The 16,944-nt window shown below is 34.4% G+C and overlaps 1 protein-coding gene across 14 annotated transcripts in view; it reads left to right on the top strand.

The window, feature by feature from the left end:
- Positions 1 to 16,944, top strand: part of LOC139487428 (lysosomal alpha-glucosidase-like) — a 67,214-nt gene that overhangs the window by 39,850 nt on the left and 10,420 nt on the right. For all 14 annotated transcript variants that reach the window (XM_071272193.1, XM_071272200.1, XM_071272201.1 and 11 more), the window contains 5 exons: positions 3,143 to 3,260; positions 11,412 to 11,545; positions 12,920 to 13,071; positions 14,645 to 14,793; positions 15,517 to 15,601. In XM_071272193.1, coding sequence (XP_071128294.1) covers positions 3,143 to 3,260; positions 11,412 to 11,545; positions 12,920 to 13,071; positions 14,645 to 14,793; positions 15,517 to 15,601 — 638 coding nt within the window. The remainder of the gene's footprint in view (positions 1 to 3,142; positions 3,261 to 11,411; positions 11,546 to 12,919; positions 13,072 to 14,644; positions 14,794 to 15,516; positions 15,602 to 16,944) is intronic.

Here is a 16,944-nt window from a genome sequence, read left to right as displayed (position 1 = left end):
CTAAGAATTCCATAGTAGATCCTCCATATGTTCCAGGTAAGTATCTATTTTAAAACATTTGTCCTTAGAATTCCATAGAAGAACCTCCATATGTTCAAGGTAAGGATCTATAAACATTTTTCCTAAGAATTCCATAGAAGATCCTCCATATGTCCCAGGTTAGGATCTATTAACAGATGTACATGTACTTAGAATTCCATAGAAGATCCTCCATATGTTCCAGGTAAGGATCCATTAACAGTTGTCCTTAAAATTCCATAGAAGATCCTCCATATGTTCAAGGTAAGGATCTATAAACATTTTTCCTAAGAATTCCATAGAAGATCCTCCATATGTTCCAGGTAAGGATCCATTAACAGTTGTCCTAAGAATTCCATAGAAGATCCTCCATATGTCTCAGGTAAGGATCTATTAACAGTTGTCCTAAGAATTCCATAGTAGATCCTCCATATGTTCCAGGTAAGTATCTATTTTAAAACATTTGTCCTTAGAATTCCATAGAAGAACCTCCATATGTTCAAGGTAAGGATCTATAAACATTTTTCCTAAGAATTCCATAGAAGATCCTCCATATGTCCCAGGTTAGGATCTATTAACAGATGTACATGTACTTAGAATTCCATAGAAGATCCTCCATATGTTCCAGGTAAGGATCCATTAACAGTTGTCCTTAAAATTCCATAGAAGATCCTCCATATGTTCAAGGTAAGGATCTATAAACATTTTTCCTAAGAATTCCATAGAAGATCCTCCATATGTTCCAGGTAAGGATCCATTAACAGTTGTCCTAAGAATTCCATAGAAGATCCTCCATATGTCTCAGGTAAGGATCTATTAACAGTTGTCCTAAGAATTCCATAGAAGATCCTCCATATGTCCCAGGTAAGGATCAATTAACAGTTGCAGGGTTTCCCCTGGGTCAATTATTTTTTTCGCCACCTCTTTCGCCAAAACAATATATTTTTCGCCACTTTTTAATTTTTTCGCCAAGTAACATTATATATTTTTCGTTTATTCCCCCCCCTAAATAAGATGAGTTTGCCCCATCGTTGTCTATGATTATTCTCTCAATCTTATCTTAGAGTCTACGTTGTAATGAATAAACACTTAACATTTACTATTTATCACTTGGAATTTATCCCTCATTTAAGGTGTAGGTATACATTGAAGTGATACTCCCTTTCGAGGGGTTGTTCCCAATCTTTCGCAAAGATTTCTTCATAAGGACAGTTTTCTTTTAGTCTAGACCATCGTAAATGAAAAAGTTGAGACGCAGAAACATGCTTCAAACATGTCGTGTCACACAAAAGACTTTAAAGTACTCATTAAAATCAATTATCTATATCAAAGTCAAAGGATAAAGTTTTAAATCGGGCGATTTTTTTTGCTTTTAATTTTTTTTTCGTCATAACAACAGTTTTTGTTTCTGGACTATCATTAAATGAAGGAGGGACGTCAAAAGTTTGCTTCGAACACGTGTGTCGCAAAGTAATTAATAAATGATCAGTTTGTGACATGTGTCGGACGCCATTTAACCATATCATTTTGTTAAACAATACAATCAACACCTTTAATTAGTCCTTTGTTGTCGATATCACAAAATGCAATCAGCTGATAATTGATTATCTGTCAAAATCTAAACGAGTTCAAAGTATATTCCGAGTATATTGTTTGATCCGATAAAATCTGAGAAACCCGAAAAAATGTAAATAAACAAGATGGCTGAAAATAAATCATAAAATATATTTCTTTCGCCAAATTCTTCGCCATTGATGAATTTTAATCGCCACAATTATTATTTTTTCGCAAATTGCAAAAATGGCGACCGCCAGCGAAAACCCTGCAGTTGTACATGTACTTAGAATTCCATACAAGATCCTCCATATGTCCAAGGTAAGGATCTATAAACAGTTGTCATAAGAATTCCATAGAAGATCCTCCATATGTCCCAGGTAAGGATCTATTAACAGTTGTCCTTAGAATTACATGGAAGATCCTCCATATGTCCCAGGTAAGGATCTATAAACAGTTGTCCTAAGAATTCCATAGAAGATCCTCCATATGTTCCAGGTAAGGATCAATTAACAGTTGTCCTAAGAATTCCATAGCAGGTCCTCCATATGTCCCAGGTAAAGTTTTATTAACAGTGGTCCTTAGAAATCCATAGAAGATCCTCCATATGTCCAAGCTAAGGATCTATTAACAGTTGTTCTAAGAATTCCATAGAAGATCCTCCATATGTTCCAGGTAAGGATATATTAACCGTTGTCCTAAGAATTCCATAGAAGATCCTCCATATGTTTCAGGTAAGGATCTATTAACAGTTGTCCTAAGAATTCGATAAAAGATCCTCCATATGTCCAAGGTAAGGATCTATAAACAGATGTCCTAAGAATTCCATAGAAGATCCTCCATATGTTCCAGGTAAGGATCTATGAACAATTGTCCTAAGAATTCCATAGAAGATCCTCCATATGTTCCAGGTAAGTATCTATAAACAGTTGTCCTAAGAATTCCATAGAAGATCCCCCATATGTCCCAGGTAAGGATATATTAACAGCTGTCCTTAGAATTCCATAGAAGATTTTCAATATGTCCCAGGTAAGGATCTATTAACAATTGTCCTAAGAATTCCATGCAGATCCTCCACATGTCCCAGGTGAGGATTTATTAACAATTGTCCTACAAATTCCATAGAAGATCCTCCATATGTCACAGGTAAGGATACATTGACAGTTGTCCTAAGAATTTTGTAAAAAATCCCATATATGTTCCAGGTAAGGATATATTAACAGTTGTCCTGAGAATTCCATAGAAGATCCTCCATATGTCCCAGGTAAGGATCTATTAATAATTGTCCTAAGAAATCCATAGAAGATCCTCCATATGTCCCAGGTAAGGATCTATTAATAATTGTCCTAAGAAATCCATAGAAGATCCTCCATATGTCCCAGGTAAGAATCAATTAACAGCTGTCCTACGAAATCCTTAAATCATCCTTCATATGTCTCAGATAAGGATATATTAACGGTTCAAGAATTCCATAGAAAGTGTTCATAGTTAAAGGTGCACATACATCAAAGTGAGTGACACATGCTTTTGAGAGCCTCTTGTTCACTATAAAAATAATTTATTTTGACAGATGTTGCAGGAGGAAGCCTGAGATTTTCTACAATTTGTGCCACATCACAACAGAACTTATCTATATCATACAACGTGCATAATCTATACGGACTTACTGAAACTCAGGCCACTTACACGTAAGTATTATCATGGACATTTGGTTTACAAGGACCTCTGTTTTATAGGGATTAAGTTAAACTGATGCCACTAACATGTTGGTTAATTACCATCATGGGCCTCTGGTTTGTAGGGATTAAGGTAAACTGATGCCACTAACATGTTGGTTAATTATCATCATGGGCCTTTGGTTTGTAGGGATTAAGGTAAACTGATGCAACTAACATGTTAGTTAATTATCATGGACCTCTGGTTTACAGGGATTAAGTTAAACTGATGCCACTTACGTGTTGGTTAATTATCATCATGGGCCATTGGTTTATAGGGATTTAGTCAAACTGATGCCACTAACATGTTAATTAATTATCATCATAAGCCTCTGGTTTATAGGGATTAAGTCAAACTGATGCCACTTACATGTTGGTTAATTATCATCATTGGGCTCTGGTTTATAGGGAGTAAGTTAAACTGATGCCACTTACATGTTGGTTAATTATCATCATTGGGCCTCTGGTTTACAGGGATTAAGTTAAACTGATGCCTCTAACATGTTGGTTAATTATCATGGGCCTTTGGTTTATAAGGATTAAGTTAAACTGATGCCACTAACATGTCAGTTAATTATCATCATTGGGCTCTGGTTTATAGGGAATAAGTTAAACTGATGCCACTTACATGTTGGTTAATTATCATCATTGGCCCTCTGGTTTACAGGGATTAAGTTAAACTGATGCCTCTAACATGCTGGTTAATTATCATCATTGGGCCTCTGGTTTATAGGGAATAAGTTAAACTGATGCCACTAACATGTTGGTTAATTATCACCATGGGCCTCTGGTTTATAGGGAATAAGTTAAACTGATGCCACTAACATGTTGGTTAATTATCATCATTGGGCCTCTTGTTTATAGGGATTAAGTTAAACTGATGCCACTAACATGTTGGTTAATTATCATCATTGGGCCTCTTGTTTATAGGGATTAAGTTAAACTGATGCCACTAACATGTTGGTTAATTATCACCATGGGCCTCTGGTTTATAGGGAATAAGTTAAACTGATGCCACTAACATGTTGGTTAATTATCATCATTGGGCCTCTTGTTTATAGGGATTAAGTTAAACTGATGACACTAACATGTTGGTTAATTATCATCATGGGCCTCTGGTTTACAGGGAATAAGTTAAACTGATGTCACTTACATGTTGGTTAATTATCATCATTGGCTTCTGGTTTATAGGGAATAAGTTAAACTGATGCCACTAACATGTTGGTTAATTATCACCATGGGCCTCTGGTTTATAGGGATTAAGTTAAACTGATGCCACTAACATGTTGGTTAATTATCATTATTGGCTTCTGGTTTATAGGGAATAAGTTAAACTGATGCCACTAACATGTTGGTTAATTATCATCATGGGTCTCTGGTTTACAGGGAATAAGTTAAACTGATGCCACTAACATGTTGGTTAATTATCATCATGGGCCTCTGGTTTACAGGGAATAAGTTAAACTGATGCCACTAACATGTTGGTTAATTATCATCATGGGCCTCTGGTTTACAGGGAATAAGTTAAACTGATGCCACTAACATGTTAGTTAATTATCATCATGGGCCTCTGGTTTACAGGGAATAAGTTAAACTGATGCCACTAACATGTTGGTTAATTATCATCATGGGTCTCTGGTTTATAGGGATTTAGTCAAACTGATGCCACTAACATGTTGGTTAATTATCATCATTGGGCTCTGGTTTACAGGGATTAAGTTAAACTGATGCCACTAATATGTTGGTTAATTAATATCATGGGTCTCTGGTTTATAGGGAATAAGTTAAACTGATGCCACTAACATGTTGGTTAATTATCATCATGGGCCTCTGGTTTATAGGGATTAAGTTAAACTGATGCCACTAACATGTTGGTTAATTATCATCATGGGCCTCTGGTTTAAAGGGATTTAGTCAAACTGATGCCACTTACATGCTGGTTAATTATCATCATGGGCCTTGGGTTTAAAGGGATTAAGTCAAACTGATGCCACTTAAATGCTGGTTAATTATCATCATGGGCCTTGGGTTTAAAGGGATTAAGTTAAACTGATGCCACTAGCATGTTGGTTAATTATCATCATGGGCCTTTGGTTTACAAGGACCTCTGGTTTATAGGGAATAAGTTAAACTGATGCCACTAACATGTTGGTTAATTAATATCATGGGTCTCTGGTTTATAGGGAATAAGTTAAACTGATGCCACTAACATGTTGGTTAATTATCATCATGGGCCTCTGGTTTATAGGGATTAAGTTAAACTGATGCCACTTACATGTTGGTTAATTATCATCATGGGCCTCTGGTTTATAGGGATTAAGTTAAACTGATGCCACTAACATGTTGGTTAATTATCATCATGGGTCTCTGGTTTATAGGGATTTAGTCAAACTGATGCCACTAACATGTTGGTTAATTATCATCATTGGGCTCTGTTTTACAGGGATTAAGTTAAACTGATGCCACTAATATGTTGGTTAATTAATATCATGGGTCTCTGGTTTATAGGGAATATGTTAAACTGATGCCACTAACATGTTGGTTAATTATCATCATGGGCCTCTGGTTTATAGGGATTAAGTTAAACTGATGCCACTAACATGTTGGTTAATTATCATCATGGGCCTCTGGTTTAAAGGGATTTAGTCAAACTGATGCCACTTACATGCTGGTTAATTATCATCATGGGCCTTGGGTTTAAAGGGATTAAGTCAAACTGATGCCACTTACATGCTGGTTAATTATCATCATGGGCCTTGGGTTTAAAGGGATTAAGTTAAACTGATGCCACTAGCATGTTGGTTAATTATCATCATGGGCCTTTGGTTTACAAGGACCTCTGGTTTATAGGGAATAAGTTAAACTGATGCCACTAACATGTTGGTTAATTAATATCATGGGTCTCTGGTTTACAGGGAATAAGTTAAACTGATGCCACTAACATGTTGGTTAATTATCATCATGGGCCTCTGGTTTATAGGGATTAAGTTAAACTGATGCCACTTACATGTTGGTTAATTATCATCATGGGCCTCTGGTTTATAGGGATTAAGTTAAACTGATGCCACTAACATGTTGGTTAATTATCATCATTGGGCTCTGGTTTACAGGGAATAAGTTAAACTGATGCCACTAACATGTTGGTTAATTCCCATCATGGGTCTCTGGTTTATAGGGAATAAGTTAAACTGATGCCACTAACATGTTGGTTAATTAATATCATGGGTCTCTGGTTTATATGGATTAAGTTAAACTGATGCCACTAACATGTTGGTTAATTCCCATCATGGGCCTCTGGTTTATAGGGAATAAGTTAAACTGATGCCACTAACATGTTGGTTAATTCCCATCATGGGCCTCTGGTTTATAGGGAATAAGTTAAACTGATGCCACTAACATGTTGGTTAATTATCATCATTGGGCTCTGGTTTACAGGGAATAAGTTAAACTGATGCCACTAACATGTTGGTTAATTCCCATCATGGGTCTCTGGTTTATAGGGAATAAGTTAAACTGATGCCACTAACATGTTGGTTAATTCCCATCATGGGTCACTGGTTTATAGGGATTAAGTTTAACTGATGCCACTAACATGTTGGTTAATTATCATCATGGGCCTCTGGTTTATAGGGAATAAGTTAAACTGATGCCACTAACATGTTGGTTAATTATCATCATGGGCCTCTGGTTTATAGGGATTTAGTCAAACTGATGCCGCTAACATGTTGGTTAACTCCCATCATGGGCCTCTGGTTTATAGGGAATAAGTTAAACTGATGCCACTAACATGTTGGTTAATTATCATCATGGGCCTCTGGTTTATAGGGATTTAGTCAAACTGATGCCACTAACATGTTGGTTGATTCCCATCATGGGCCTTTGGTTTATAGGAAATAAGTTAAACTGATGCCACTAACATGCTGGTTAATTATCATCATGGGCCTCTGGTTTATAGGTATTAAGTTAAACTGATGCCACTAACATGTTGGTTAATTATCATCATGGGCCTCTGGTTTACAGGGAATAAGTTAAACTGATGCCTCTAACATGTTGGTTAATTATCATCATGAGCCTCTGGTTTATAGGGATTAAGTTAAACTGATGACACTAACATGTTGGTTAATTATCATCATGGGCCTCTGGTTTACAGGGAATAAGTTAAACTGATGTCACTTACATGTTGGTTAATTATCATCATTGGCTTCTGGTTTATAGGGAATAAGTTAAACTGATGCCACTAACATGTTGGTTAATTATCACCATGGGCCTCTGGTTTATAGGGATTAAGTTAAACTGATGCCACTAACATGTTGGTTAATTATCATCATTGGCTTCTGGTTTATAGGGAATAAGTTAAACTGATGCCACTAACATGTTGGTTAATTATCATCATGGGTTTCTGGTTTACAGGGAATAAGTTAAACTGATGCCACTAACATGTTGGTTAATTATCATCATGGGCCTCTGGTTTACAGGGAATAAGTTAAACTGATGCCACTAACATGTTGGTTAATTATCATCATGGGCCTCTGGTTTACAGGGAATAAGTTAAACTGATGCCACTACATGTTAGTTAATTATCATCATGGGCCTCTGGTTTACAGGGAATAAGTTAAACTGATGCCACTAACATGTTGGTTAATTATCATCATGGGTCTCTGGTTTATAGAGATTTAGTCAAACTGATGCCACTAACATGTTGGTTAATTATCATCATTGGGCTCTGGTTTACAGGGATTAAGTTAAACTGATGCCACTAATATGTTGGTTAATTAATATCATGGGTCTCTGGTTTATAGGGAATAAGTTAAACTGATGCCACTAACATGTTGGTTAATTATCATCATGGGCCTCTGGTTTATAGGGATTAAGTTAAACTGATGCCACTAACATGTTGGTTAATTATCATCATGGGCCTCTGGTTTAAAGGGATTTAGTCAAACTGATGCCACTTACATGCTGGTTAATTATCATCATGGGCCTTGGGTTTAAAGGGATTAAGTCAAACTGATGCCACTTACATGCTGGTTAATTATCATCATGGGCCTTGGGTTTAAAGGGATTAAGTTAAACTGATGCCACTAGCATGTTGGTTAATTATCATCGTGGGCCTTTGGTTTACAAGGACCTCTGGTTTATAGGGAATAAGTTAAACTGATGCCACTAACATGTTGGTTAATTAATATCATGGGTCTCTGGTTTATAGGGAATAAGTTAAACTGATGCCACTAACATGTTGGTTAATTATCATCATGGGCCTCTGGTTTATAGGGATTAAGTTAAACTGATGCCACTAACATGTTGGTTAATTATCATCATGGGCCTCTGGTTTATAGGGATTAAGTTAAACTGATGCCACTAACATGTTGGTTAATTATCATCATTGGGCTCTGGTTTACAGGAAATAAGTTAAACTGATGCCACTAACATGTTGGTTAATTCCCATCATGGGTCTCTGGTTTATAGGGAATAAGTTAAACTGATGCCACTAACATGTTGGTTAATTAATATCATGGGTCTCTGGTTTATATGGATTAAGTTAAACTGATGCCACTAACATGTTGGTTAATTCCCATCATGGGCCTTTGGTTTATAGGGAATAAGTTAAACTGATGCCACTAACATGTTGGTTAATTCCCATCATGGGCCTCTGGTTTATAGGGAATAAGTTAAACTGATGCCACTAACATGTTGGTTAATTATCATCATTGGGCTCTGGTTTACAGGGAATAAGTTAAACTGATGCCACTAACATGTTGGTTAATTCCCATCATGGGTCTCTGGTTTATAGGGAATAAGTTAAACTGATGCCACTAACATGTTGGTTAATTCCCATCATGGGTCACTGGTTTATAGGGATTAAGTTAAACTGATGCCACTAACATGTTGGTTAATTATCATCATGGGCCTCTGGTTTATAGGGAATAAGTTAAACTGATGCCACTAACATGTTGGTTAATTATCATCATGGGCCTCTGGTTTATAGGGATTTAGTCAAACTGATGCCGCTAACATGTTGGTTAACTCCCATCATGGGCCTCTGGTTTATAGGGAATAAGTTAAACTGATGCCACTAACATGTTGGTTAATTATCATCATGGGCCTCTGGTTTATAGGGATTTAGTCAAACTGATGCCACTAACATGTTGGTTAATTCCCATCATGGGCCTCTGGTTTATAGGAAATAAGTTAAACTGATGCCACTAACATGCTGGTTAATTATCATCATGGGCCTCTGGTTTAAAGGGATTAAGTTAAACTGATGCCACTAAAATGTTGGTTAATTATCATCATGGGCCTCTGGTTTATAGGGATTTAGTCAAACTGATGCCACTAACATGCTGGTTAATTATCATCATGGGCCTCTGGTTTAAATGGATTTAGTCAAACTGATGCCACTTACATGCTGGTTAATTATCATCATGGGCCTCTGGTTTAAAGGGATTAAGTTAAACTGATGCCACTAGCATGTTGGTTAATTATCATCATGGGCCTCTGGTTTTAAGTGATTAAGTTAAACTGATGCCACTAAAATGTTGGTTAATTATCATCATGGGCCTCTGGTTTATAGGGATGAAGTTAAACTGATTCCTCTAACATGCTGGTTAATTATCATCATGGGCCTCTGGTTTAAAGGGATGAAGTTAAACTGATGCCACTTACATGCTGGTTAATTATCATCATGGGCCTTGGGTTTAAAGGGATCAAGTTAAACTGATGCCACTTACATGCTGGTTAATTATCATCATGGGCCTTGGGTTTAAAGGGATTAAGTTAAACTGATGCAACTAACATGCTGGTTAATTATCATCATGGGCCTCTGGTTTAAAGGGATGAAGTTAAACTGATGCCACTTACATGCTGGTTAATTATCATCATGGGCCTTGGGTTTAAAGGGATTAAGTCAAACTGATGCCACTTACATGCTGGTTTATTATCATCATGGGCCTTGGGTTTAAAGGGATTAAGTTAAACTGATGCCACTAAAATGTTGGTTAATTATCATCATGGGCCTCTGGTTTACAGGGAATAAGTTAAACTGATGCCACTAACATGCTGGTTAATTCCCATCATGGGTCTCTGGTTTATAGGGATTAAGGTAAACTGATACCACTAACATGTTGGTTAATTCCAATCATGGACCTCTGCTTTAAAGGGATTAAGTTAAACTGATACCACTTAAATGTTGGTTAATTATCATCATGGGCCTCTGGTTTATAGGGATTAAGTTAAACTGATGCCACTAACATGTTGGTTAATTATCATCATGGGCCTCTGGTTTATAATGATTAAGGTAAACTGATGCCACTAACATGTTGGTTAATTCCCATCATGGGCCTCTGGTTTATAGGGATTAAGTTAAACTGATGCCACTTACGTGTTGGTTAATTATCATCATGGGCCTCTGGTTTATAATGATTAAGGTAAACTGATGCCACTTACATGTTGATGAATTATCATCATGGGCCTCTGGTTTATAGGGATTTAGTCAAACTGATGCTGCTAACATGTTGGTTAATTATCATCATGGGCCTCTGGTTTATAGGGAATAAGTTAAACTGATGCCACTAACATGCTGGTTAATTATCATCATGGGCCTTGGGTTTATAGGGATTGAGTTAAACTGATGCCAGTAAAATGCTGGTTAATTATCATCATGGGCCTCTGGTTTAAAGGGATTAAGTTAAACTGATGCAACTAACATGCTGGTTAATTATCATCATGGGCCTCTGGTTTATAGGGATTAAGTGAAACTGATGCCATTTACATGTTGGTTAATTCCCATCATGGGGTTCTGGTTTATAGGGATTAAGTTAAACTGATGCCACTAACATTTTGGTTAATTATCATCATTGGGCTCTGGTTTATAAGGATTAAGTTAAACTGATGCCACTAAAATGTTGATTATTATCATCATGGGCCTCTGGTTTATAAGGATTATGTTAAAATGATGTCACTTACATGTTAGTTAAAATCTAGTGAAATGAGACAATAGGGATGGTTTCAGCTCAATTAGTATTGAAGACTGGGGAACAACATTTTATATGTATTGTCTTTATATTTCTTTAATCCATTGTATCTTGAATACAACAGACCGATTATATTTTATACTATAATTTACAGGGCACTAAAAACTGTTAGAAACAAAAGACCATTTATAATCTCAAGGTCAACATATGCTGGTCAAGGTTATTATGGTGGACACTGGTCAGGAGATAATTTTGCCACATATCATGACATGGCAATGTCTATACCAGGTAATATACAATCCTAGGTTAGAACAAAAAACAAAGGACAGTGCTATAAATATGTACAATAATATACGTAGATATAGGAAGATGTGGTATGAGTGCCAATGAGACAACTCTCCATCCAAGTCACAATTTATAAAAGTAAACCATTATAGGTCAAGGTACCAACTTCAACAGGAGCCTATGCTCACACTGAACAACTAGCTATAAAGGGCCCCAAAAATTAGTTGTGTAAAACCATTCAAACAGGAAAACCAATCGTATAATCTATATAAAAAACTAGAAACGAGAAACATTTATGAACTACATAGACAGACGAGAACCACTGAACCTCAGATTCCTGACTTAGGACAGCTGCAAGTAATTGCAGCAGGATTAAAAGTTTTAATGGTACCAAACTTTCTCCCTTTTCTGAAACAGTAGAATAACATCACAACATAGAAAGACACACTATAAAATATCAATTGGAATGACTTAACTCAATAAAAAAAAAACATGTTTGGTTTAAATGATATGTTTAAAATCTTAAATCTGAAAATGAACAGTACTTTTTTCATAGATACATTGGCCTTGGACATCTTCAAGATATATCAATTTCAGTTTTAAAACTTTTTTCTATATATAAATGATTGGAATGTTTTAAGAGTCGTTGAACTTTGAAATGTTACTGGCTTGGGTCAATAACTGCATGGTTGGTCTTTATGTTTTTTTTTGTAAGTTTTGTATCAAGAATATTCTTTTTTAAACAAATTCGAAAGATTTCAAACTTTGTATTGAGTGATTATCAATATTAGATTGAAGTATTTTGTTATTTCAGAAATATTTAAGATGCTTGGAATTGATTAGAAATAATTTGTCATAAATGTGAATAAGTTATTAACATATTGTGTAGATCAATGTTAGGAATGTTCAATTTTTTGAAAGATGGTGGACTTAAATTAAGTTGGTAAATGGAGGATTGGAGTGCTTCAAATTATTTTTTTTTGATTTTCAAATTTATTAGATTTGTTTTTTTCAGAGATGCTAAACTTTAATATGTTTGGTATATCTATGATTATTTTTATTTTTTTATTTTTAGAGCTATTAAACTTTAATATATTTGGTATATCTGTGATTAAGGTTTTTTATTTTAAGAGCTATTAAACTTTAACATGTTTGGTATATCAATGATTAAGGTATTAAACTTTAACATGTTTGGTATATCAATGATTAAGGTATTAAACTTTAACATGTTTGGTATATCAATGATTAAGGTGTTTTATTTTTAGAGCTATTAAACTTTAACATGTTTGGTATATCAATGATTAAGGTGTTTTATTTTTAGAGCTATCAAACTTTAACATGTTTGGTATATCTATGATTAAGTTTTTTTATTTTTAGAGCTATTAAACTTTAACATGTTTGGTATATCAATGATTGGAGCTGATATTTGTGGATTTCAACTTGATACCACAGAAGAACTTTGTCAGAGATGGTACCAGTTAGGAGCATTTTATCCTTTCTCAAGGAGCCACAACTCCGTCGGACTGAAGGCAAATATGAATTACCTTGAATAAGAACATTTGTTTATATGTGATCGATACATACCTGAGAACTTCCTGTAATCTCCATGACGATTTTAAGCAAATGTGGATATAAAGATTCTCATAAGTGTTTCTAACTAAAGTATAAATTTATTGTTTGAATAATTACTTATTTGTGCTTTAGTACTGTTTTAATGCTATTGAATGTCTGTTTATAGAGGATTTTAGATTTTTAAAATTGAGGATCTCAAGAGTCATGTAAACTGTTGTCATTGTGGAAATCTCTGATAATTCAGGAAATTATGCAGAAATTTGAGTAATAAATAAAAAGGATATAAGGAATCAAAACATTTTGGACCACAAAAAAGTCCTTCAACAATGAGAAAACCCATACTGTATACTGTAAAATAAAGTATTAACAACACACACTCCAGGAGTCCTAACTTGTTTTTGCATTCAATTAAAATTAAGATGATTGATATGAGAGCCAATGAGACAACTATCCACCAAAGTTCAAATAAAGTGGATGTAAACAATCTTAGGTCACCAGATTGCCTTAAGGTTGTACCCAACACCTTCACTAAAATTAATTGGGATTGTTTAATTTTCATAAAATTTTTACAAAGTATTAACTTTGACCCTTTGACAAAAATATGAAAATTTCTAAAATTTGAACCAACCATTTTATCAGAAAAAATACACTGGTTATATAGCAGTTTGACAAACACTAATTTTGATCATTGAGAAGCTTAGTAATCCCTTAACAACACAACGTAATTAAAGCGTTTAGCTGATTTTATAGAGTTATCTCCCTGTAGGGTTAGGTACCACCTTAAACAGTAAAAAATTGTATTTTGCCATAAAAATGGATCTCATTGGGGTCTAAGCGTGACGCGGGATTGTCGATATTTTGTAAGCCGTAAAGCGTGACACATGAAAGTCAAATTATTGTCCTGTGAAAACGGGAAATGAAGTCTAGGGCGACATGGGAAATTACAAAAAAATGAGAAATGCTTACGTACATAGTGTAAGCGGGAAACGGGAATCTGACAAAACAGTAAGCGGGAACCGGGATCAGAACCCCCACCCACACTGAGACCCCCATAAAAGGCGCACACATGAAAATAGAAAACAATTCAATGGCAAAAACTAACAGACTAATAAATATCAAAACAATTTAGATAAAACAAATATGACAGACATGAACTAATGACAAGCCTAATTTATTTGCACAAACCTCATCTTTTATGAAAAATAAGGAGATGTGAGACAGCTATCCACCAAAGTTCAAAAGAAGCAGATGTTAACAATTATAGGCCACCAACTTTGCCTATCTAGATCTAGATAATATGCCATAAGAGAAAATACTTTTGTTTAAACCTACACATTGCTACTTGTAACATGGTTTCTCCACAGTTCCTGACATTATTCGGGGGAATCAAGTTGGAAGAAAAAGATTGTTATGTGCCCTCAATTAAAGAATTTATTTTGACTTCAAGAAAAAAAATAAACAAGGATCAGCACCAGTATTAAAAGTTATTTGGATTAATAAATAAATCATATTTGTATATATATATTGCAGCCTCAAGACCCAGCTTCGTTCAGTCAGGACCTCATAGACTCAACAAAAACAGCCTATATGATCAGATATTCTTTGTTACCATATTTATATACACTGTTTCATAAAAGTCATATGATGGGAGAAACTGTCGCAAGGCCTTTGTTCTTTGAGTGAGTATAAAAATATGAATATTTTACTAAAGATCTTAGTGGAAAAAACCTTCTGGAGCTTCAAACTTATATGGGAAAATCTTTTTTTCATTTCAATTGTAAGACATCAAGACAAATGGTTGTAATATATGTTGTATTGCAGTACAAAATGATAAAATTATTCATACATGTATTTTATCAGCTAGAACATCATATTTGATAAAATTGGATGTCTTTTTACTGTGTAAATAAAATTATTGATATTGGATATGTTCCTTATGTCGTAACTTTAATCCCCTTCCCTTTCATGAATGTTACCTACCGAATTAGACTATTTACCAGATTTGTAACTCATAAGCAACACGACAGGTGCCACATGTGGAGTAGGATCTGCTTACCCTACCGGAGCACCTGAGATCACCCCTAGTTTTTGGTGGGGTTTAGTTTTCTATGTTGTGTCATGTGTACTATTGTTTTGTCTGTTTATCCTGTAATAATTTAACACTGATAACACTGTCAAAACATCTTGAAAATGGTGGCATTTTTGTGGTTTGACCTCCTGCCATTGTAATATATAACTACAAGGTTTGGGGCAGGTTCAAATAGTGTGTCTAAAATATTTACAGTTAAACAAATTCCAGAATCAGAATAATAAAGGTAAAACGCATGCAACCAGGTATTATACCTCATATCAACATAAATTTTACTAAAAACCTGCAAATTATAAAACTTTTTTCATTGTAGGTTTCCACAGGACAAAAACACTTATAGTATAGATAGCCAGTTCCTATGGGGAAGTTCACTGATGATTTCTCCTGCCCTTCAAAAGGTAAAATTTGTTAGTTATATCTCCAGCCCTTGCAAAGGTAAAATTTGTTAAATATTTCTCCTGCCCTTTGCAAAGGTAAAATTTGTTAATTATCCTGGCCTTGAAAAGGTAAAATTTGTTAATTATTTCTCCAGCCCTTGAAAAGGTAAAATTTTTTAATTATTTCTCCAGCCCTTGAAAAGGTAAAATTTGTTAATTATTTCTCCTGCCCTTGCAAAGGTAAAATTTGTTAATTATTTCTCCTGTCCTTGAAAAGGTAAAATTTGTTAATTATCCTGGCCTTGCAAAGGTAAAATTAGTTAATTATTTCTCTAGCCCTGCTAGTCCTTGCAAAGGTAAAATTAGTTCATTATTTCTTCCCCTTACAAAGGTAAAACTTGTCAACCCAGGATGAAGGGGGGTTCCAACCATATGTCCCCATTTAAATTGGTGTCTTCCTCGAATGCCAACATTTTATAAGTTACCTATTCCTGGAACGCCAACAAAAATATTTCAATAGATGTTTATTTAAGAATAATAGTTGTTTTCATAACTATTTAAATGATTTTATAAGTATCTAAATCTAAAAAATAATTAGAGAACTTGATAAAATTGCAACATTTTATTACTTTTTGATGAGAAAAAAGTAGATTTAGGGGTTGAATTTATCATGAATTTTCATAAACTTTTCATTATAAAGAAATAAAAACATTATTTTTTACTTTAAAAAAATTAAATATTTTAGGAAGTGAAATTTTTATTACTATAAGACATATCTAAAAAATGAAAGAAATTCTAGTTAAATACAACTATTTCAAACTAAAAGTCCATAAAAAAATTATAGTAAGTAGTTCACTTAACTAATAAAATATTTATCATTTTAAATATTTTATTAGTTAAGTGAACTACTTACTATATGGACTTTTTACAATTAATTAAACTTTACACTTGTAATTATAGATTATCGCTATTTTACCTATGACGACATTGTCAATTTCAATGTCAATTTCGTTAGCAACGCCACATGGCCTCCTTAGTTTCTAGCGATAATTTTTCCATCTCAAGCGAGAAGCATGATATGAAAATTATCACAAAAAAAGATCAAAAGAAAAATGCACAAAATAGCGATAATAGACTCTTAAATGTGAAAATTGCTTGTAGAAAATATTCAACAATAATTATCAGATCACATATGAAGATTAGTGTTTTTTGTTGTCAGATCACATATGAAGATTACTGGTTTTTGTTGTCAATCTGCTTATATGTGTACTTATGTTATATGTATTTTTTCTTTGTTTTCCGTCTACAAACAAATAATATACTATTCATTTTTTTTTCTTTTTACGCTTTGAAAAAAGTATCAG

Source organism: Mytilus edulis, chromosome 9, assembly GCF_963676685.1.
Source record: "Mytilus edulis chromosome 9, xbMytEdul2.2, whole genome shotgun sequence".
NCBI classification, from domain to species: Eukaryota; Metazoa; Mollusca; class Bivalvia; order Mytilida; family Mytilidae; genus Mytilus; species Mytilus edulis.
Note: the sequence above shows the minus strand (reverse complement) of the source record. Positions and strands in the feature narration are given on the sequence as shown.